This window comes from Scomber scombrus, chromosome 24 (genome assembly GCF_963691925.1).
Source record: "Scomber scombrus chromosome 24, fScoSco1.1, whole genome shotgun sequence".
NCBI classification, from domain to species: Eukaryota; Metazoa; Chordata; class Actinopteri; order Scombriformes; family Scombridae; genus Scomber; species Scomber scombrus.
In genome coordinates, this window is record NC_084993.1 from 15,880,590 (window position 1) to 15,905,798 (window position 25,209).

The window sequence follows — 25,209 nt, forward strand, 5'->3', positions numbered from 1 at the left end:
GGGCAGCACGAGCTCTTCAAAAAAAAAAAAAAAATCCTTTGCACGTCAAGTCAACCTATCACTCTGTTGTGCCCCTGCTTGCTGAGATGGTGCCATGTGCACAGAAGCTGTGAAAGAGGGGGGGGGGGGGGGGGGGGGGGGGGGGGGGGGGGGGGGGGGGACATTTCACATCTGGGTCTCCCTACTTAATAGAGCAATACTCTAATGGAATTAGTGGGCTAAAGTCAGTCACACCTCGACTTTCCTCCAAATAACGCACATTTCATTCATAATATTATAAATACAGGCCTATAGTTCATGCACATCTTTATTTTTCTGGATTGTGTGAATTGGCTAAAAAAAAAATAGGTAATGCAAAACGAATCTGTTCACCTCCAAGGTGAATTGATTTAGTCTTAGTATCAATCATGAAACAGGGGAGCAGATTTCATATGATGACATCACTGACGATATTGCATCAAGGAAGGCCAGAAGAGTCAGGTTTTAGTCGGCTGTTGTGCCATTTAAACAGTGTGTTTGCTGTTCTAAGTGCAATAGTGTAATAATTTGATTCTCTTCAGTGTGTTTTCCCATTTGTGTAAGAAGGATTTGTGCTATTAAGAATATTCATTTTCTATTTTATTTGTATTATATTATTATTGTTGCTTTCTGTCCTTCTTACATTTCTTATTGTATATATTTTTGGCATATATATGTATATATAGTGTATATTTATGGATGTCTTTGTGGTTCTCTAAGCTCGAGGGGGGTCTCGCCCAGGGCGTCATTCAAGCTAGAACCGCCACTGACTCCAGAGGACATCATTAGTGCCACAGTGAGGATGCAAGCTGCCGCTAAAACCCAACAATGAAGAAGAAGGAACGCAGCTACAGAAAAGAGTTCCTACCCGGACCTCCAATTAGGCGCACACGTAAACATGGCAGCGAACATAGAGCAAATATTCCAAGATTTTATATTGAATAAGATCAGAGAAATTGAAGACCAGAATGAAGATAAAGCGTATGTTAACGTTGTGTTTCACTTTGATGTTAGCGACGTTTAAATGACAGAAAGAAGCTAGCGGCTGAATCTGTGTTAACATGCATAGTTTACAGCTGTACTGACCGGTTGACGCTTTGTTATCAAATGTTACCACACAAGCTAACATTAGCTCTGGATTTAGAGTTTCGGAGACAGCTGTTTATGTGTTATTAGTGTAGCTGACTGGGTGTTAATAAAGCTCCTTTTACAGTAGCTGGTGAGGAAATTAAGCGCTCCTGTTAGTGTGGAAACCAGGAGACAGTGTAGCATACATGTTTATGTGTGTATGATTTAGTCTTTATCTCTCTACCTGCTGCCACACTCACATTGTTCTATGCGTCGTATACTTCACAAGCGCTCACAAATAGAGACTAAACGTGTGTTTTACTTCCCAGCTGGAAAGTATTTTCCATTTGCAACAAGTCTGCAGTTATTGAGTCATAACAAATAATAAACCTGGAATGTAATATTAATGCTCATATGATGTTAGCACAGCATCATTTCCCTCCAGGCTTGAACTCACCTGCAGTTAAAGTTAAATGTGTTGTTTGTTTGTTTGTTTGAATGCATATTCAGGGTTCTATTCTGCACATTTATGCACATAACTTTTTTTCATTCGTGATCAATCTGCCTGTTTTTTTTAAATTATAATTTTTAGATAGATTACAATTAGTTATTTGGTCCATAAAGTGGTGAAATATGTCCCACAGCCCAAGGTGCTGTCCTCATAGGTCTTGTCTAAAGAAACTGAAGAAGAAAATTCTCATTTGAGAAAAAGACTCAGATCGATTAATCAATTATCGAAATAGTTGGTGAATTAATTTAATTGTTTGCAGGAATCAGTTAATCATATCATTTCAGCTCTAAAAAATCTTGAAGATGATCTTTGAATCATTTTTATTCATCTAAGCACATGTTTTCTGTCACAGGATAGCTGTGTGTAGCTGTAATAACAAATGTATTTCCTTGTGTGTCCATCAGTGCTGTTGAAGGAGTGGGTGCTCACGGTGAGACGGCTGGAGCAGAGAAAACTCCGTCAGAGAGAGACAAACAGGAAGAGTTCAGGTGCAGCGGCTCACAGAAGAAACATAAAAAGCACAAAAAACACAAAAGCAAGAAGAAGAAGAGGAACCAGGAGAAGGAGAGCAGCTCAGAGTCTGCAGCAGAACTGGACGCAAGAAGTAAACATCAGAGCAGGTGAAACATTAACATGCATATAAATATATATATGTACTCTATGAAGGCCTACACAACACCATTATAACATCAGAATGAGAAATAACTGTAATGCATGGAGTTACTCACTGATACTGTTGTTAAAAGATACGACTGTTGATTCTCTAGATTTTAAATGTCATGTTTGGGTCCAAACCATAGCTCTGCAATGGCTCAATGGTTCCTTTATTAGGAAGAGTTTGGTTGTGTTAGTTTGTTGAGAAACGTCTTCAAAGACTAATAACAGTGATCATGTTTTCAGTCTTCAGTCAGTTCAGTGCTATGAGACATTTATAGTGTGTGAGTCACAGTGTGAAATAAAAGGTGGAAATAAAAGATGCTGAGAGGGTCAGCGGTGGCCTAAAGGTTAGTCAAGCAAGCTTATGGCTGGAGGGTCGCTGGTTCAATTCCCCGAACCGGCAGGATGAATCTGGGTGGGGGAAGTGAAGAAATAGCACTTGCCCTCATTACCATCACTGAGATGCCGTTTAGTTAAACCCCACCTGCTCCAGTGGAGCTGCTCAGTGGCTGACTGTGGTTGTACTGGGCAGCTTCCAGGTGTCAATGTGTGTAACTGTGTGAGTGTGATCAGGGCATTCCTGGAAAAGAAAGCACTGCTCTCAGTGAATTTTCCCTGAATAAATAAAGGTTAATAAAACAGCTGACACTATGTTGCTGTGATATTGGTTACTGGCTTCAAAATTGGCTTTATTTGAAGGTATATGGCATCTAAATGACTTGCTGGAGTTGAAGCAGGGACGTTGTGGTTATGTGGCATGCATGGTAATCACTCAGCTACTAAAGCGCTCCTAGGGCCTGATTTACTAAAGGTCTGCGTGTGTAGAAACGTGTGACATCACCCGCAAAAAATATGCAAGCTGATCTACTAACGCAGCGCACTCAGGTTTGCGTCTTTCAATTGTGCAAGATAGTACGCTCTGTCCATTTAGTACGTTTGCCATAATGAATGTAATATGAGGCGTTTCAACCCCAGTGTGCAAAATACAGGGAGGAGAAAATGCAAATATGTTATTTAGCACACGCATTGTGATTTACCAAACCTGAAGGTATTATTTTTGATGCTAACTGCGTCTATAAATAATACCTTTGAAGGACAGGTATTAACCTGCTGCTCACTGGGCACAGATGACTTCTGTCACTGTGGAGAGGAGGAGACGGAGGCACAATGACAGAATACACACAGGACAGAGTTTTTCCACCTGTGTTAATATTTTTGGAGTGGAATAATTTTTGGTTTTACTAACAGCATTGACTTTGTCACAAATACTCTCCATATGTTGGTTTCTCTGGTAATATTTGTTTTTGTTATAACTCAATATATTTGTTAACCTCTTCCACTAGAACCTGATCACATTTTATTTTGCTGTCTCCACCCTGTTGCACCCGATTTCATCTACGCAGTTATTCTTAGTAGTTCACCTGCAAAACGCACACAAGCGAAACGCGCAATCTATTGCACCGTGCACACAATTTAGTACTCACTATTTGGGATCTTAGTAAATCAGGCCCCTAGTGTCTTATCTTAAAGGAGAACTATGTAACACTGACAGTGTTTAGAAAGGGTACTATAGGTCAGATGGAATGTATCTCAGTTGATCCAGTTTCCAGTCTGCAGCACTTTGTGTTTCGTATGTGGCACCCTGGGGTGTCACAACGGGCTTCAACCTGATCTCACAGAAATTCACGAAATGACCACGACCTCTTAACACCACATTACATGATAGTGGTACATAATTAACACATTACATGATAGTGGTACATAATTAACACATTACATGATAGTGGTACATAATTAACACATTACGTGATGGTGGAACATAATTAACACATTACGTGATGGTGGAACATAATTAACACATTACGTGATGGTGGAACATAATTAACACATTACATGCCACCATCCCAATCAGGTGACATGGCCTGTGGGCAAAACACAAACAGATATTGTGCACCAGAGTGGAACTTTCATACAGGCTGTAGTATTATAGTCACAGAAGCCAGTATTTCAAGTTTCCTTCAACCTTAAAATCCTTCTTCCTCATATCATGGTCATTTTATGAGTTAGTGCAGGAAATATATTAGATTTTCAATTACAAGTAAGTTAGTGGTGTTATAATGATATAATGCTGTCATATTTCATTATCACACACTGACTGCTGCACAGTCACTCTCTCACAAAGCTCTAGCAGAGCACAGTATCTGACATCTGTCATTTTAAGAGCAAACATCTGGATTTAAATGTTAATGTAAAAAGTGATTGGATTGGTCCTGATCCAGCAACATTTATGTGATATTGTGATATTCAGATTATTTTTGTATCGCTGTAATCCTGACATCCAGTGTCCAATCAGAGTGTGAGGGCTTTACTTATGATTTGAACTATCAGTGAGCTTTTCCTTCATACTATGTGTGTGTGTGTGTGTGGCTATACTAGGCTTCACTGTGTAATGAGCTGCTGACTACAAGCAGATAGCAGCTTTTAACTCATTTAAAAAACCATATTGCACAGTTGAACACAATTTTCTTAGTAAATCTGGCCCGCTGTTTCTAACTGTTATCATATATCTGCAGTAAGATAATATTGGCTGATAAGTTGGCCTTGCTAGTTGTGCTTTTTGTTAGGTTGCAGAATAAAGTGAACGTATTTAACCTTTACTTAACCAGGAAGTCACATTGAGATTAAAACCTCTTTTGCAAGTGAGACCTGGCCAAGACAGGGTCAGTTAACTGCATCACACAGCTGCATGTAACAGGACGACAACAACAACAGAGTAACAATATATAAAAAGTGTAAAATACAAATCAGAACAACAGGCAGCAATAAATAGGCTCATGTTATTGTTCAGTTGTTCAGCTAGCAGTGACTATGTATGTTATCCTACATTTAAATCATTTAAAGAGACGAGGGTTCAAGTTTCAGTTTGGTCTGAAGATCATTCCAGGACTAGGGACCGTAATAAGAGACACTGGATTTTCCAGTGTCAGTTCTGACGGAAAGTATTTTGAAATTAAGTATGAACAGTTCAATGCTCTGGTTCCACTGGTGCTCTGTGGACCCTGTAGCACACTACCAATACACAGTTGTAAAGTATTGTCAGTGGTTGGGTTTATTTTGGAAATATGTGGACAAAAAAGTTGGTTTCCATCCATTTAACTATTAATACCTGCTTTTCAAATGTGCCTAACTCAGGTTTTATCTTTGCTTCATAGAAGAGGAACACCAATAGCGGCGAATAAGGAGCAAAGTAAGTGTTTGTCTTTTCTTATCAATTACTACTCAAATCACCAAAATGATATAATGATGTATACATTATCTCTAAGTATAACTTCTATTATACTGTATACAATATGTATGACATGCTGTAATAGCAAAGAGCTGCTGAACTGTTTGTCCAGGTGAAGATAACAGCTGTAAATCCAGATGCCACAAACGGTCAACAGGAAAGAGGAAGAAAAAGAAGAGGAAGCGGAAAAGTGAAGGGAGAGGAAACTCATCAGATTCGGACTCAGAATGCGTATCAAAGCAGAAGGGTAGTAAACGCGGTCAAAGCTCATCGCCACGGCGCCGAGAAGACCTGCCTGATATCATCCCAAAACAGGTAAAAACATACAAAAAAAGAATGAAAACACACAACTGGCTTGATCATGTTTACAGGACATAGTAATGATGAAATCTCATGTTCTTAGGCCTGTTAGTGAATGATGTTAGTAAAACCAGAAAGATGTTTTCAATCTGATGTGTGGCCAACTCTTTTCTATCTGAGGAACAAACAGTCACTTATGCTGCTTGGTTGTGGTTTTAACTTTTTCGGCAGGTTACCTCTCAGCTACTGAGAAGTCAATCCTGATATCTCCTGCCAAGTGACACCTTGATTTTTCTTATTTTGACGACTGTCACCTTCTAACCCTTACTGATATTGAAGCTTACTCATAGCTAACCTTGTCAAATGGATGCTGCAAGCTGCTAGGCTCAAAGCAGCCTTGATTTTTGTGTATCAACTCAAGCGGGGAATATAATGGTATTACAAAATGATGAATTGTTCAAATAGAATATACTGTAGTCATCTGGGGTGTTTGTGGCTTTAGGAGGTAGAGTGATCATTCACCAATCAAGAGATGGGTGGTTGGATTCCCAGCTCCTCCAGTCCACATGTTGAAATAGCTCCCTATGGCTGTGCCAACGGTGAATGAATGTTAGTTTCCTCCTGATGAGCAGTGTGATGCAAACATTGCAAAATGTCTTCAAACATTGTGATGCAGGATAGTAGTTCTTACACACTTGACTTATTATTAATGTCTGTTTTTGGGACAAACACAATTAAATAATATTTTCTTTAACTTTAAATATAAACACTGCATGCTTCTCCCCAAGAAATAAATCTTATTCTCATACTTGTGAGGTCCAACTTTGGTATGAGGTGACTTTATGAACAGCACCTCACTGATTTCACACATACTGGACATCAGTGACGTGAAAGACAAAAGCAACAAGTTTCTTTATTGCTTCCTAACAGGACAGCTCCAATAAAGAAAGAGGAGATGAGGAAAGCTATGACGGGAGGAGTCGTCGTTCCCGTTCCAAGTCACATTCCAATTGTCGGTCCCATTCCTGCTCGGTGAGGAGGAACTCTCACTCTCGGTCTGGACATCACCATCGAAAATCTAGAAGTCGTTCCCGGTCTGGTTCACAGCACCACAGGACCTGGTCCAGGTACGAAGAGAAAAACCTTCAGTTACCTTCACCATTATTCTTACAGTTTTGCTGCCGTGAAATGTGAACATGCACACATTAGACTGGCTAATGCAGTCAGAGATTCCCCCCAAGAACCTGGCTCTGAATCAGAAGCAGTTCTAAATAAGTAAGAACCTGGAGGATTTATATGGCTCTTTCTTTTATCAGTACATGAAAGAAAGATCATGAAATACCGTTTTATTATTAAAGCGCATGCAGACATTTCACCTCTATTCTCTGTATCGTTGCCTGTGTTTGCACAAGGGCAGTGCTGAGCTCCTCCACCTCACACACACACACACACACACACACACACACACACACACACACACACACACACACACACACACACACACACACACACACACACACACACAGCAGGCAGCAGATGAGTTTATGACATCTACTGTACACTCATTACTATTACTGTAAGTGATTTAAACTCAGTGAGAGTTATTTACCAAAACTCATGTTTAACTACAGTAGTTATGTCTACTGCTGGTATACAGTAATAAACTGACAATAAATTGTTATGAACAACCTAAAACAAACCAACTTTACTGTTTGTAGGGTTAGTATTCAGACTAACTGTCATGTACAGTATATTCAAATGTGGTAAGTTGTTACTGGCATGCAGGATGCAGCCTCTCTATACCAGCAGCTGCTCAGCAGTCTATCCATATTACTACTGTAGAGAACAAGATGAAAGACTGGTAGTGACCATCAATGAGTTTATGTTCTGGCTTTGCCGTTGTAAACATCACAGCTGCTACTATAGAAACAAAGTGATACATTGAAATGATCAGAAAATTATAATCCTGCTCTGAATTTATTCATTTTTACGGTAATAAAAAAGACCCAAAAGAGCGTTGATAAGAGTAGTAGAATCAGTAAAATTCTAACCATACTAATACCTAGTCAGGGTTCTTTACACATCCTCAGCTTTGGGTCTAATAGCTTAAAGAAAGCTGTGGTATAATAATGTAATGGTTTGATTATAGCTTGTAGATTGACACCTACATAATAAATACTGTGAGAAAAGCAGCAGTATTCCTCCTTACATGCTACATGAACTAATATCTGCCTTTTCTCATTGTGATGTTTTTTTGTCCTACCATGATGTGGCTGCTGGTAGCTCTTCAGAGAAGAAGGAAGCTTTGGATCAATCCTCACAGTCTAGCCAGGTTCATTCAAAAGGCCTCCAGCTGCCCCAGCTGCTATCCAGCCAGACAGGAATAAACATCAGTGCAGAGGTGCACACAGAGCCATGCACTGAGCTGCAGAGCTCTGACCAGAGTGGCAAGTCTGCAGAGACAAAACAAGAGCAAGCAGAGGACACAACAGAAAGACAAGGTAAGGCCTGTTTGATGACATCATCCTGTCCCATGTTGACATAACCCAGGTTATTGACCTCAGTGTAGTTTACAGTAAAGGGAGGGATTCCTTTAAATTGGTCTTGAGCGACAGTACATAAACAAGTAGAGGCATAAAATATACAGAGATGGACGGAGTGGAGCGAGTAGGAGAAAAATCAGCTTATACCAAAATATGTATATTTAAACAGGGGAGAACAACACCAATGATATAACATGTAAGCCAGTTATAATACTTGATCATAGTGGTTGTGCAGTGCAGTGTGTGCACGTGTGTGTGTGTGCAATATTAGATTCAAGATTCAAGAAGTTTATTATCACATGCATAGTAAAAAACACGGTGGTTCAGACAATGTAATGAAATTCTTACTTTGCTGTCCTCCCTAACACACAACAACAACGCATGATAAAAAAAAAACACACAGAAATAATAGATTAGAATAAAAAAGATAGAAGAATAAAATTCAGCTAGATAAAAGAATAAAATGAACTAGGCAAGAGAAGTGAGTTAACTTATAAAGTGACTGTGCTGTTGTTATCACGTCACTTATAACTGTTGGCCTTAAATTCCATGTTGTTGCATATCTAGCTTAGACCATGTACTCACATGTCTCAGTGTTTTATAATGCTGCACCCCTCATCCATTTTGATGTCCACCTTTTAAAATTAGTTTGTGCAGCTTTTCAAGGTGTGTCAAAGTAATGTCATTCATGGTCTAATGCTAAACCTACAGGTTCTACTACATCCCAGTCTATGCTGAACCAGTCTACATCTACTGAACCTTACCAGACCACTGAGCCCAGCCTCCCTCAGTGTAAAGCGTCAGAGTGCCCCAGGTCAACCTCTGCTACCAATGTTAAATCACCAGTAAAGAAGAAGAGGAAACCATCCAAATCCCCTCAGAGGAACAAAGAAGTTAAGTCATCAAAGAAGCAGAAAAGATCGAAGTCACCATCTAAGAGCCACAAGAGGGGATCCAGATCCAGCAGCCCTTCAAGAAAGAGAAGATCACGGTCAAGGTAGAGTAACTGCTTTCTCTCCTCTCTAACATCTACTTTATCCTGTTGGTCTCAAATAAGGACAAACGAAAACATCCGATTTTTAGAAATAGTTTTCAGAGATGATCTAGCAGAATGTGTTTTCTCTTATAATGTGATAGACAATATTTATTTAAGATAACAAAGATTGTTTTTGTGTACAAATCACCTCAAGTAGACTGAAAGACAGATTTTAGTAGAAACTTTGGATTTTTGATTTTAGTCCAAAACAAAGTGTGAACATCTGCTAGAAAAGTCAACCAGCATAACATGTAGAACACACAGCCACTAAAATGCAAGGTTCAGTGTGGAGTAGAGAGATCAAGTAACCATTAATCATCTCCTCCATCACCTCAGCACATAACAAACATACACACAGATAAATAAGTGGTGAGTTGCTGGAATTCAACTTCACCAAATATATTTAAAGAACTTTAAAAGCAACAAAGGCAAATAGAACTTTGTCAGATGTAATGAAATAATACATCTGCTTAAAATGGAATACTCTTTGGATATTCAAAATATGCATGTTGGTATACTCTATGCTGTCTTAGTTAAAAATACTTCATTGAGACCAGTCTGCTGGTAATAGCATATTTAATTGTTGATTTATACACAGTATGCATTATGTATTGATTATGTTGGAGGTAGTATGTTAGTATATGATTTCAGACACAACCTTAGTCTATATGGAACAATTCAATGAGTTTGACAGGTCTAAAACTCAAATCCTTACAAAGATAGACATCACAGAGCCAACGAGCGAATCAGAATTCTTCTATCGGAGAAGTCTAATCTGATTGGTTCTCCCTATCCCACTGTAACATCACATCCAGCGCTATTAACCGGGGAAATGGACAATGGGCACACAATGCAGCACTGATGGAAGAAGTATTCATATCCTTTACGCCCGTTTTTGGATTCCATTTCCACACGGTAACTGCTGAGTCATTTTTTCTTATTAGCGAATTCCTTTCTGCCCAGTAACCTCTGAGTGGTTGTCATTATTAGGGGATTCCATTTTGGCACAGTAACTGCTGTCTTTGGCTGCTGTGGTAACAGGAGGTGGGCATGAAATTGGCAAAGCTGACTGTGATTGGCCAATTCCGAGATGTTATCAGGTGGTAATGGAATCTGCTAATAGCAATAGGCTAATCAGACTCTTTATCTGTTTTGGACAGACACACACAGAGGCATAGAAACTTGTCCATTACCTTTTCTGGTCATTTTTTATATGAAGGCATGTTAATGTCTTTCCACAAGATTCCACAAAACCTTATCCACACACAAACCCAAGAAGGCAATCATTTGTAAATGTTTCCAGACCTGCCAGTACCTTAATGCTAGTCTGATTTTAGCTCACTAGTTAGAGAAACTAGCTAGCTTTGCTTCTATAGCTAGTGAAGCAAAAGTATCATTTTGATGAGATTAATAGCTAGCTGTTAGCCGATGCAGCTCATGAACATCATCATTTGAAGTGGTAAATTGGTAACATTTTGAGCAGAATTTTGCATGTTGGCAAACTAGTTAAAAGGTGAATTATGCTCTTAAGATGTTCACATTCTTATCCATTCTGCAATGCAGTCAAGGAGGCATCTGATTGGTCCCAAATTTATTCTGCATGACAATGAGCCCAATCATACAGCCGGAATCATTAAGAACAATCTTTATTGACAACAACAACAAGGTTACTAGAACATCAGTACCCCATCACACTGGCAAAATAAAGCACTATTACCATTATTAGACTAGGCAGAACAATACAAAATAAAACCACAGAATCAGTAGTGGAGATGATAGGTATTTTATAATCATGTGTGTAATAATTTGCTGCCCCTCTGCAAATGATCTGTCAGTAATCAGCCACTTCACATGCCTTTGTATATTCACTTCATTTTAACATTTATTTTCATATCTTTTTCAGGTTTGTTCCTTTAACTGCTGTGCATCCCTAACTTCTGTATAGCCCAGCTGTCGACTCAGCATATTTGACTGCCCTATGATTCATGTGGAGCATGCCCCGATTATCATAGTGTATGTACATGTTGTCTGTACAGATCAGGGGGCCGGAGGTCACGGAGGTCACGCTCACGGTCGGTGTCACGGGGGCGAAGAAGAGCAACATACAGTCAGAGGGACCGCTGGAAACGAGAGCCGAGTCACTCCCCTGTACTCATCCTCCGCAAAAATAGATCACCCACTCGGAAACACTGCAGTTCCATCAACAGCCCTCAACGCATCAGTGAACTGGGTCAGATGATATGAAATCACTCATTTCAATGTTATAGACTAACTCTACTGCTGTTCCATGTTCTTCATTTGCATTTTGGCATTAATATTTATAAAGAAGGTATTAGTGTCATGATGTCAACATATGAAAAAGTTGCCTGAGTGGCACATGTTCTTTCATGAGTCCTGATTGATAGAATAACTGAAAACACTGCTGTAATGATAAAGAACCACAAGAATTCAAAACTAGAATATACCACATGTTTCTCAGACGCACTATGACATGAACCATCAAAGCACATAAGTCTTGTGAATGAAACATATTCAATTTTTACAGTTTTTACAAACCTGTTGATCAGCATCTTGAAGGTCCTTGTGATTATGCTGCTGTAGAGAAGCTGTGGGCATTCATGCATTTAGGCTTTGTTTAGTGTATGCTTGGTGTTGAGCTATATATTCCGGGTACATCTCAAAGTCCATAAATACTGACAGTCCGTGACATCGTTTGTTTGATATCTTCATATCACAGCTTCACCAGCTCAAAGCAGAAACAAGTTGGTAAGCTTTAGCCTCAGTGAGGAGTGTGATATCACATGAAATTCATAATTTATAACCTCTGTAGGTACATTTTCTGAATTTTGTTAACCACAGTTACATTTGAATGAAGTAAGTTTAAGTAAAATACAACTAACCTTTGAAGCTTCCATTGAACTTCTGATTTAGAAACTTGGACTTTTTGGTGTAGTCTTGCAGGTTTTTTTCATAGTTAGAGTATGTAGTCTAGCAGTTTTTAAGTTGGTTTTAAGTAGTTCATATCTGCTCAGATATCTATTGGAAAATATCTGAACATATTTAGAATCATACATAGGAAACTTGCTTGAAACAGCTATCACATCAATACATCAATTTATTGATTTCTAGTTTATATTTATCCTTTTATTCTTTGTGTTTCCTCAGATAAGGACCAGTTGTTGGAAATTGCCAAGGCTAATGCTGCTGCCATGTGTGCCAAAGCAGGTATGCCCATCCCTGCCAGCCTAAGGTCCACGGTGCTTCCCCTGGCCCTGCCAAGTATAGCCATGAATGCTGCTATGGCTAGTATGACTGCTGGTATGATTTTGACTTTTGTCTCCTTCCTGTAAGCTGTTTCTTTTCTATAATGACTAATCCAGTTATTGTATATTATATATATTGTATGTCATCCCTATAAAGGCTTTTGTCGTCCAATAATGGACTATGATAGAACTGAATGAAAAACTGTTAATAATGATTCAATTATGATTTATTTAATTTAACCTTCAAAATGGTGATCATTTTCAGTTTTTGTTAAAATTGTTTGGAGGTTAGTTTGTGCTCCTACTTTATTGTATTCCATTATATAGAAAGGAGTTTTTAATATTAAGTCTAATGAAACTGATCTCATTGGGTGGAAATATTGACAGTTGGCTTGATTTTATGTCACTACAGATTTGTTATGAAGGTCCTCTTCTGAGACAAACCGTTGACAAGCTTTAATCTAACTTTCAGCTTACTTTGTTTTTCATTGTCTTTCTATTTCCCTAGCCACAATGACAGCAGCCTTGTCTAACATAGGCACTCTGTCTTCACTGCTCCCACTGCCCTCCATCACCAACAAACCACCTCCTGTCCCTGCTCAACCCAACATTGCTGCTTTGGAGGAAGTGAAGCGGAAAGTAGCAAAGCAGGCCAACAGCATCAGCATTAAGGAGTTCACTGATGTAAGATTACCCTTATAACTTGTCTGTTGTATCCAGTGTAATTATATATAGGTTGAAAGTGCCAAGACTGTTGCACTTCAGATCCAGCAACACAGTTGGGTGTCGTCAGATGGGGTCTGGGACTACATCTAAATGTAATGTTGGTAAAAAAGGTTTTTTACAACTCTACCAGACAGTACTTCATTTGCTGTGTGTCTATGTGTGTTTGTAGAAATGCAAGATGATTGTGGACAGCAAAGGAGAGCTTCCTGTGGCAATGCCTCACGTGTCAGATGAAGAGGATGATGGGAAACCCTTTGGAGGATCAGCTCTTCGAGAGCAAAAAGCCATCAGCTTCAGTATTAATGTAACTTCCACACACCGACTATACTGTGTCTTACAAAAAATGAGTTTCCTTTGTTGTGATGTATGTGGATGTGTGGTAAACCCTCTCTAGAATAAAGTAAAGTATATGATAGTACTTTACGTTACAGCTCAGAAATAACAAGAAAACAAGTTTCACAATAATAAAAACATGAAACTAGTAATAATACCTCACTATCTATGAGAGTTAGGTTTTTATTTTATGTGCCTCATACAGAAGGGTCCAAAGTCTGATATCATTTCCTACTGAAATGAATCGGAAAGTGGTCTCAGACTTTTGGACGCTACTGTAGTTCCAAATGTTAACAGAAGAATGATTGAATCAAATCATTAAAAAATAGTTTCAGTCAAGGAGATACTGTATGCTGCACCATGATTTAGTACATCTGTTAGAGACGTCCTGATGTACGGTTTTAATGGACACCTGACAACCAGTTAGAATACTTAACACATTGTCAGCTGTTTTTACTAATGTGTGAATGTAGATGCTCATCAGTTCTCTTCTTCTCTAATGTTTCCAGAACACGACAGTTCGTCCAGCAGTGCGTAGTGATGCAGGCATGGCCAAAGAGTTTCCAGTGTCTTCAGGATGTCAGCATCGTAAGAAGGTAAACGGACTGTACTTAAGGTCTGAATACATGTACGTTTAGTTAAGATCTTGTAAGACTGTGTCCAAGTTTAGTTGTATGTCTGCATTTTATACAGACAGCCTGTCAGTCAGATTCTTGGATAGGTTTGTGGTTGCTCCAGACTGTAATTGCTTAGTTCAACACTAAGAGACATCTTAAGGAATATCTCAGAAGTTCTAGAGGCCAGCTTAAAGGGAAATCTCCTTGAAACAGTTTTATAAGTGTGGATAAAACAGGCAGAGTTTTAGTACTGATGAATATTTAATTTCTTTGTTTCAAGGACTGTTAAAGTGTGGTTTACTTTGACTTGAGATGGCAAATCATTTTCTACACTGGGGAATGAAGTTTTGAGTTTTAAACTCAAATTCAAACTTCTGTCACTATCTGTGTATTTCATGTACAATATATTCTGTTCAGGATTATGCATTCAGTTGAGTCAACATATCAAACATTAACTTTATTCAATTTTCTCAAATCATCTACACCGAAATTAAAGTTTTAATAATGTAGTGAAATGAAATAAAGTTGAAGAAAAGACTTTCAGAAACATATTCAAATGTAAATTCAAAATAACTTACTTCGTTCTTTCAACTCCTTATCTAACTAAAGTTACTACTAAATACTTAAGTGATGTTAAAATGTTACAACAATTGCATAGTTACCATATACATTTATTAACTCTTAACATTGGGAAATGTGACTCGTCAGTGTTTAGTTTAGTGTTGAGTTATAAGTCCTTTTCCTTGGTTCAGATAACCCTTCCTCACTTCCATGGTCACCTCTTTGTCCCTCACATTGACAGACAACTCCTCTTCACTCTCAACTCTGACCACCGCTTTAGTAGTATCCATGGTATCCATAACTGTGATAAATGATATATGTGAATGCCATCATAAAATCATTAAATATCCTTGTGAGTAATGTGATGTGTTATACTGTCCAGGAGGGCGAGACACAGGGTGCATATGGAGAATGGGTTCCAGTTGACAAATCGGCAGATGAAGCTGCAGCTGCCTCCAGAAAGGCCCCGAGCGCTGCCCCCACAGTGACATCCACGGCATCATCAGGTGAAAGTGCAGCAGCTGCAGTGTTACCGGTGGTGGTGGAACAGCCAGTGTTTGTGGCAGAAAGTGACAGCGTGTTTCCTGAACCACCAATGCAGGTGAGAAGTAAACTGTGTATAGACTTTGTATGTGGCAGTTTAGTTATTATGTTCATGACATCCTGTACAAATGCAGGTCACAGTCAAGATACTTTCATCATTCACACAAGTTAGTTAGTTTTATATGTGTCATCTTAATATTGTAAGTTTGTACCTTTTAACTCAGCTTTGTATACTGTAAGCTTTGTATGTCTGTAAGTGTGCAGACATTTACAGCTTGTACAGTTTGAAGTGTTTAATTCACCTTCATTTGTTGTGTGTCTCTGCAGCCTGTGGATATCTCTCAGGCTGTAACTGAGAGGATCAAAGCTCAAAGGCGATTGGCAGAGAATCCCTATGATGTCAGCGCTATCTGCATGCTCAGCCGGGCACAGGAGCAGGTATAATCCACATATTTTAAGGATTATTATTAACACATACACTCACAAAAATGAATAATGAATGAATAAATATTGAGATACTGAACAAATAACACTAAGGGCCCCATTTTAACGATCTATAGCGCATGGCGTGAAGCGCGTGGCGCAAGTGCCTTTGTGTGTCCAAATCCACTTTTGCTATTTTAACGATGGAAAAATGGTCAATGCACCAGGCGCATGGTCTAAAAGGGTTGGACTTAAGACCCCTCATTAATCATAGGCGTGTTTTGGGCATAACACGCGGTAAACCAATCAGAGTGTCATCTCCCATTCCCTTTAATATCCAGGAGCGCTGTCACTTTGGCGGATTGCTATTATAACAGCGCATTTACCCAGCATTAATAAAACATGAGTTACTTTTGCTGAAAAGAAAGTTGGCTGATGAGCTGCTAACCTCACATTTAATTCATATAAAGGAAGAATATGGAGATATAACCAACCAGTCTGATGAGTGTAGAGGTGTGCAGCAGCCTGGTGTCATCAGCTGATTTAATAAACAGTGAGTGGCTGTGCGTGATGGCACTGCGCCCTGTGCAGCATCTCAGAGGCTACAGACTTTCATAGGTTGTTAGGACTGTCCACAGCGGCACTCTCCATTTTTTACAATTAATTAAATCTGATAAATATTATGACTAACTAATATGACATGTATTTTTAAAATGCATATTGGACTCTTGATGATGCGCCACTTAAATAACAGTGAAATATGCACCAGTGACTTTAGACCTGTTTTTTTTTTGTCAGTAGCACAATCGCTTTCCTGTGCCTCAAAATAGCAACGCGCCACCAATGTGCCCGACCACACCTCATTTTGAGACCAACACGCCCATAGGTGCACAGACCGGTGCAAGTGCATTTGCTATTTAGACAACGTAGGCGCAGGGCGAGAAAATGACAACTGTGCCGGGGGAAACTAACAAAGACACATGCGCCACACCCGCCATCCGCTGTGCGCCGACCGCAAGATGAGGCCCAAAGAGTTTGTCATGCTGTTGGCTCTGTCTAGCTTTGCACAGGGAAATATGACAAAAATATTAGAAATGATTACATTATTATTACTAGAGCCATACTGATACAGGATCTTTAAGGCTGATGCTGATTTCAATATTTCAAACTTGAACCTTTACATACTGTTCGGGTCAAATTTGACCCATTTTGACATTTGAACGCAATTAAAAACCACATAAAATACATTTTTTTAAGTCTGAAATTTTATGACTTTCCTATAGTGTCCTAAAAAGTCCAAAAATTGATTTTTTAAATTTTTAAATAATTTATTTTTGTGCAGCTGACATAAATAACTATGGCTGTTATGTTCTCCTTTTAGATAATATAAGATCATAGTATAGTGTGACTGAATCTACTTTCAGTGTAATAGTGTCCAATCTAAAGAAAACATGAACATAAAATACATTTGTGGTTCAAAATTTGGTATAGGCACTAATTATAACATAATTATATATAATATGAGCAGTATGTGAGGGTTAAAAAATCCTATAATGATATGCTGGCTGATCATTTCATTCAGTTCATTTTTAACAGAAACACATTTTTTATATAGATCACTTACATTTAGTTCTTACCATTGACTGTCAGTCACAACCAAAGGGGATGGCCAGGTTGAGTTTCCCAATTTGAATCTGGGTTTCCCTGTGATAAAACATCCAGAAGGGCTTCAAACCCAGCATGTGAACCAAAAAATACAGATATAAACAATACAACTTAGAGAAAGAAATGACATTGAAGCACATTCTAAAACATTTCTATGTCAAAACGTCTTCCATAATCTACACATTCAAAATGTTCCTTTATTGTAGTTTCCTGTACTTTTAATGTACAGATTTATTTTGACATTTTAGAGTTTTGAGTTGGGTCATAAGTAAGTCTAATTACTATTGTTGTTGTTGTTTTTGTTGTCATTTATTCTAGACTGATTATACATGTTATAAATAAAAACAAATCACACAATAAGCATTGGGGGTCATGGAGGAGTGTGGATCAGCCATACGTTTATTTCTAGTATTTTTACATATAATAATCCCTCTATGTTTCCCATTTCCAACCAGCTGTTTTGGAACGTGATGATTAGACTTCAACCAATGATTATTATCAATGAATCTTTTGATTATTTTCTCAGTTAATTGGTTAGTAGTTTAGTCTTTAAAATGTTAGGTGAAATGATGGTGATGAAAATTCTCCAAAGCCCAAGATAGATGTAAATGTCCAACCAACAGTCTACAGCTCAGATATATTCAGTTTACTATCTTAGAGGAATAAAGGAACCAGGAAATATTCACATTTAAGGAGCTGCTACCATAACATTTGGGCATTCTTTCTTAAGTATATATCATATAATCAATAGCCTGTTCATTTTCTGTTGATCAGATCAATTAATCAACTAATCATTGCAGCTCTAGAAATGTTCATCTACTATATTAGTATTTCCAAAAAGGCAGTATGCCTCAGTTATATCATCAGCTGTTAGTGGTCAGCTCTGCTTTATGTTTCTCTGTTTCCAGACTGTCTTCTCAGTTACACCATCAGTTACATGTGATCAGTTCTTTGATTGTGTGATGTAATGGATTTTTATTTTATAGGTTGATGCATGGGCCCAATCCAACACTGTCCCTGGTCTTTTCACTGGTTCTACAGGAGCTCAGGTCCTCAGCTCGGAGGAGTTGTCCAACAGTGGACCACAAGCATGGCTGAAGAAGGTAAGTTACTATGAGCTTTTAATACATTCTATTTTATGTTTTATTAGAGCTAGCTCTCTCTTCAAGATGGTGAACATTCATTGCAATAAAAACTCTTCTGTGTTGGGCAAATAAACACTATTTAAGCTCTCTGCCTGGCCCCACCTGCCTGTCCTAAAGACTATAAATTGAGATGATGTCACACACATATAATCTAAGCTGTGGGAGGCTCAGCATTGAAGACAAGAATATAAATGTAGAGAAAGGAATTTGCAGAGTACGTGGAAGCTCTGCCAATTTCACACCTATGCACCAGCTGCACAGGGCCGGTGGCTGACTGTTGTAGTCCAGGTGGGAGAACTGGGCTTCCTACGCAGTGAGAAAGGGGAAAATCATCCAGATGTTTTACAGGAAGGAATCTAGAGGAGCAGGCTTCTTGCTGCCATGAGAACAATAGTTTATAATCCAGGACTGGACAAGTGCTGTGGTTGGTGGCCTGCTGATGAACACACGTCAAAATTGAGTCTGAGAGCCCACACTATTAAAACCCCTGACTTACATGTTCCTTAATGCACTGGGTTGGGTCTAGATTTTTGATTTGATATTGTGTGTTTTCAAACTTTTCAAACTTCCAAAATGCATTTCAAACTTTCTCCTCTTCTGGATTATATTACTCTATCCTTATTTCCTTTATATGTAAACCCTGTGGTAAGAGGCATATTATGAATAGATATATGTAAATGTTTGTGTCAAGTGATCTGCAGTTGACCATTGGTTATCAAAAGTCACAACAATCCAACTTGTTATTGTGCATGATTATGTTTATTATGTTATTATGATTATGTCACATTATGATTTTCTAGACATCCCCAGTGTGTGCTGTACAGACATGACTGTCATCATCAAGCTTAGAATAGATTAGACAACTTTCTACCTGTATGAGATATCAGGATGTAATCGAGTTTTCACTGTGCACTGCTCAGGACCAGTTCCTCAGAGCAGCTCCAGTCTCCGGGGGTGTCGGGGAGTTCCTGATGAGAAAGATGGGCTGGAGGACAGGAGAGGGCCTCGGGAGGAACCGTGAGGGCACCGTGGAGCCGATCATTATCGACTTCAAGGTCGACCGCAAAGGTCTGAAGCCAATCTGAAGAGCACTGTAGCAACAGCAGAGTCATACAGCTTTTATCATCAGTGTTTTTAAAGAAATTGTCTGCAGATATAATTGAGTGTGACCTGCAGCTTGTGAAGAATAACTTAAACTGCTTACATACTAGTCTCCATATGACTGTCATAGCTCCTCCAGACCTGCTGTCACGTTGCTGTCATTGTTCACATTCCACCTGATCATCCTGACTCATACACACTACTCTTTTATATTGATGATGAGAATAATTGCACTAATACTAATGGTGGTGGTGGTGATGATGATGATGATGATGATGATGATGATGATGATGATGATGATGATGATGATGATGATGATGATGATGATGATGATGATGATGATGATGATGATTTTTGTGTGTTTCAGGACTAGTTGCTGAAGGAGAGAAGCCACAGAAACAGACAGGAGGACTGGTGGTAACCAAGGATCTAATGGGTAACAGACACACAGCAGACGCAATCACACTGATAATAAAACTGAATATTGACTTTGCATAAAGTTACGTAGTTATACATTTTAGCCTCACACTACTTCATATGTCTTCAATCTGAAATGCCTTTATTGTCATTGTACAGCAGTACAACACAATTGTGAATCTTCGTGGCTAATACACTTAAAAACAGCAACAGACAATAACATAAACCAGCAAATGATGTGACACATAAAATACCCTAGGGTAAAAAAAAAGAGAGAATATAATAAATGCGTAATAAATAGATAAATAAATACAGATGTGGTTATAATAAGAGCAGCAGTTCAAACTTAATTGAGAGATTAAGTCACTGGCATCAAGTAGGATCAGAAAAGGGCTGTGTTGGAAAAGAGAAAATAGATGAAGTGTACTCATATAGAACAATGATCGCTTCCATTTGGTTAGATAACCTTTTCCAACTGGTGAATTTATGAGTGAATGAATGCCTTTATTTACAAATTTGCTGTCTCTCATAAAAGAAAAAAGTTTCCATTCACTGCTCAAACACACACTCACATACACACACATACAATAGAACTGTTAAATAAGGTAAAATATGACAATGAAGTGCTGTAGAAAATGAGGATTAAAGGACCAGTGTGTAAGATTTAGTGGCAGTTTGCTCTCTGAGATGTTTCTGGCCCCTTTATGTCTTCATTCCCTTTTCTCTGTGTACAGGCAAACACCCGGTGTCTGCCCTCATTGAGTTGTGCAATAAGAGACGGATAATGCAGCCAGACTTCGTCATGGTTCATCACAGTGGTCCTGACCACCGCAAGAATTTCCTCTTCAAGGTGGGTCATGTTCATTCTGTGCATCAGTCCTCCTCTTTTTCATTTTGTTAAGATTTTGAAAGTGTGAGCACACTGTTACATCTTTTCATCTCTACTTCATCTGAGCTCTGCTGTATCACATGTGAAGAAATTCTCATGGCTTTAATTTAGTTTTTCTTTTTCTTTCTTCAACTGGCAAAAATATTCCCATTGACTGAAAGGCACTTTCATTACATATGTTACCAGACTTTGCTCGAGGGTTTCAACAGCATCAGATGTTTTTAGAATAAGACGTAGAAACATTTGTATTGTTGGAAAATAAGATCGCTAAGTTCTGTGCTTATACTCCGATATGAACACTGTCCTCAGGATATCAGATGTCACACTGGAGGATCAGTCCACCAGATATATTTTCTGTTTTTTCTGTTTCAAAATGTCCTTGTGCTGTGACCTCTGATTGACAGTTTTCATGTTTTGCCGATCTTTTAAAACATTTTTGTTCCACTATTAACTATCTAAGTCTATTTTATCAGATTCAGATCAGGCCATAAACGGCTCAAAAAGCAACACGCTATACTTCCAGGCTGTTTTTACTGTGCCATAAATCCCTCACTGTATGTAACAGGAAACTCAATCCAGCTCAGATCTGACTTTTAAACAGTATCAGTGAGCTACTGTACAATTTATTTTTTCATCTCATTCACATGCTGCTTTTATTTATTCTATCCTGTAATGCTTCAATTCTGACACCTGATCATCCATCCATGTTTGTTGTGTCCAGGTCACAGTGAATGGTGTGGACTACCAACCCCAGACAGCTAGTCCCAATAAGAAACATGCCAAGGCCATGGCTGCTACAGTTGCCCTGCAGGCTCTGGGAGAGGTAATCTTTTAAAATAACACTCACAGGCAGCTGAGACGTTCCTCTGACACAGAGGGAATAGAAAACCAGATTATATTTCATCTTCTTTGACTCTGTGTGGACATTCTCCTTGCAGTCATGTGCATGAGATCAATCATAAAATCAAAGCATCTGCTACTCTTGAACATTTCATTAGGTTCCCTCAGAAAAGGTCTTAAAATCTTACATTTTATTCACAACAGTCTTGAATATTTGTTCTTGTTTCCTGTAAACAGAACATTCAGTCTTTTTTCACTACTCTGTAGTTGGCAGGTCTGAACATTAGTTTGAACTTTTTCTGTGTGTTTGCTGGCTGTCAGGAGACGTTCCACTGTTATAAACTTAAAGAGAGACAGACTGGTGTGACAGTGGCTTGTGCTGCAGAAGCTGTTTAATCAGTTCTTGGAAACACTTTTTACTCCAGCTGGCAGCAGTAGTTAGGAGGCTCATTTATTCATAACTGGCTATGATGAAACATCTCTATCCTGATGGGAGTGGTCTCTTCCAGGATAATGCCTCCATCCATAAAGCACGAGGGATCACTGAATGGTTTGATGAGTATGAAAATGATGTGAATCATATGCTGTGGTCTTCACAGTCACCACATCTCAACACAACTGAACACCTTTGGGAGATTTTGAACTGACGTGTTAGACAGCACTCTGCACCCCATCATCAGAACACTCAAATCAGAGTTCAGAGACGTTTTCATCAGTCTGTATACACAGCTGGAATGTACCAACAAAAATGTGATTGAAATATAAAGGAATTCATGCACTTGATAAATAATTGAAGCCCTGACATCATGCTTTGACGAGTATGACCATGAAAAAGTCATTAATTCCTTCCTCATGTATGCATAAACTAATGCAGAGGAAGATTGTACAGCCTTGCCAGCAGCTCTGGAGGCTGTAATGCTTAATGTAAAGAAAAGCTAGAGGAGGGATTTCTCCTCTGCTGCTCTTCCTGAACTTTATTCCATTTTCCCCCTTACTGTTTGTCCTCAATCTTGGGTCTAAACACAGAGGGTGTTTAATACTTTACAGATTATAAAGGCCCTGAAGCCAATTTTGTGTTATATTAGGCTGAATAAATAGAAATTGTATGGACTTGATTTGTAAGATGGATACAAATTGAGGTCATTGGATGGATTGCGATGATTGGTTCAGATATGAATAACTTTGATGACCCCTCACTTTTCCTGTAGGGCTATCACCAGTTCAGAATTCACTTTAGCTCAGCTTCAATGAGCAAATCTACTCATATGAACATGTTAGGTTGACAGTCTGGACAGAGGAGGAGTGAGGACACAGAGATGTCTTTCTTTTTACTCATAAAATAAATATATGACTTAATCATGAAAGCACTCCTGTAAACTTCACTTATCTTGTGCTTTTTACTTTAATGGAAAAAAGCACTTTTCAATTTGTGTCTAAATCACACACACACACACTCACACACTGATGGCGGTGGAGCTGCCATGCAAGGCGCTGTCACTGTCTTGCTCAAGGACTTTTTGAAGAGGCGGAGATGAAAGCACCAATGTTGCTCTAACTTTATTACAAACTTTATAACTTTGTTACAGAAAACAATACTATTTTTTTCTTTATGAGCAAGAAGGCTTTTCTTCCTTTTTCATTTCATGTTTTTCATTCCAAGTGCATCTGGGAGCATTAGCTGAGATGGAGACACCCATTGTGAGAATGTTAGCATGCTGACAGTAGCCTTCAGCTTCACAGAGATGCTAGCATGGCTGTAGACTCCTCCTGTTATATTTAGTATGTCAATACATTGTATGAACTGATGACATACAGTTATGAACTCTAAAAGCTAATAATATTTGAATAAATAAAAATAAATCAGTCAAAAACAACATGAAGCTCACACACTACCTGTGCAACCTGTAGGAAGGAAAAGAAAATTAAAAAAACAATATACGGCTAAAAAAGCTCTGAAGGTCTTAAAAAGTCTTTAGTCCTATCATAAGTCTAATTGACTGTTTGTGCTTCATGTCCACACAGAGTTAATGTCTTCCAATACTGTTACTTAACATAGACTTCATGCTGCTTATGATTTAAAAGATATCATAAGATCATCAAATATCTGATGAATTCTATGCTCCTTTATATTCACCTGTTTTCTTCTGTTGCTAGGTTCCTGTTGATGGACCGGGACTCTACACTGGCCCTGTCTTCACTGCTGCTTCTACTGGTCCCCTGTTCTCTACATAGACATACACAAAATAATGGACCTGACAGACTCTGCATGGTTAACCTGTTTCACAAGATTCTCACTTCACTTGTGGGACACTGACTGATTGACAGGCTGTTTCGTCCCATTAAAGGAGCAGTATGTAAGATTTAGTGGCACGTAGTGCAATATTCATGAGTATGTTTTAAGTGATACTCACCTCAAAATAAGAATAGTTGTGCTTTCATTACCTCAGAATGAGCCCTTTATATCTACAGAGGGAGCAAGGTTCTCTTCCATGAAGCCCTCCATGTTGCACCGCTATATTTCTACAGAAGCCCAGGATGGACAAATCAGACACTGTCTTTAGAGAGGGCTTCGCACATTTTTCACGAGCTTCACTGCCACAGTAGGTTTTCCTATACTCTTCGAAGAGAATTCATTTGGTTGCAGTCTTCAACCTCACCACTGGATGCCACTAAATCCTACCCACTGGTCCTTTAAATAACAGGTCCATCATTCCACTCTGGTGGCTTAGTTATCCACTAAGAAATGAACACCAGTGAGAACCATGAAGACCGGCCTGGCTTCAGAGGATGCAGAATATCTTTGTATGGAAAATCCAGATTTTCTACCTGAAAAATCACACTTCATGTTACAGTATTCATGACAAGGTTGCAGATATATTTTTGCCAGGTTATTACAACTGCAAAAGTCTCTCCATCATATCAGAAGTGGATGGCGTGTATGTATGTATGCATGTATGATGATGTGTATGATATAGTAGCATTTCAGCCTGATATATTAGCTGACCAATACTGTAGTCTAACCATAGACTAGTCAAGTTTCTCTGAACTGGATTAGTCTCAGTGGTCACAGCAAGGCAGAGCTGAGTTGGGCTGTTAAATGAAGACTTGTACTGTATTTGTAAATCACTGTGTATTGTTGGTCAACAACTTTTCTGTTGGTCCTTATATTACATTTGTGGCCTCAAACAAAATGTTTCTCTTTCAAGAGGCTGTTAAACATTATAGAACTAACCTTCAAAAAATGTGTAAACAGAAATAAAGATTATA

The 25,209-nt window shown here is 38.7% G+C and overlaps 1 protein-coding gene across 1 annotated transcript; it reads left to right on the forward strand.

Annotated features, from left to right (window-relative positions):
* The first annotated feature begins 906 nt into the window (after positions 1-906).
* LOC133976442 (protein SON) lies at positions 907-25,209 on the forward strand. The gene is made up of 20 exons (XM_062414655.1): positions 907-999; positions 2,002-2,217; positions 5,467-5,501; positions 5,653-5,855; positions 6,771-6,967; positions 8,124-8,341; positions 9,095-9,380; positions 11,456-11,649; positions 12,585-12,737; positions 13,191-13,366; positions 13,578-13,712; positions 14,251-14,337; positions 15,302-15,520; positions 15,790-15,900; positions 18,537-18,653; positions 19,616-19,763; positions 20,164-20,232; positions 20,948-21,063; positions 21,824-21,925; positions 24,097-25,209. The coding sequence occupies exons 1-20, from the start codon at positions 917-919 to the stop codon at positions 24,172-24,174; spliced, it is 2,943 nt and encodes a 980-aa protein (XP_062270639.1). The 5' UTR covers positions 907-916; the 3' UTR covers positions 24,175-25,209.

What these genes read in the sequence shown, in the direction of transcription:
- LOC133976442 (XM_062414655.1), top strand. Translation starts at nt 917, where the DNA reads ATGGCAGCGAACATAGAGCAAATATTCCAAGATTTTATATTGAATAAG. An exon ending in CTGATATCATCCCAAAACAG is followed by an intron (nt 5,856 to 6,770) that starts GTAAAAACATAC and finishes GCTTCCTAACAG; the next exon opens with GACAGCTCCAATAAAGAAAG. An exon ending in GCATTAAGGAGTTCACTGAT is followed by an intron (nt 13,367 to 13,577) that starts GTAAGATTACCC and finishes GTGTGTTTGTAG; the next exon opens with AAATGCAAGATGATTGTGGA.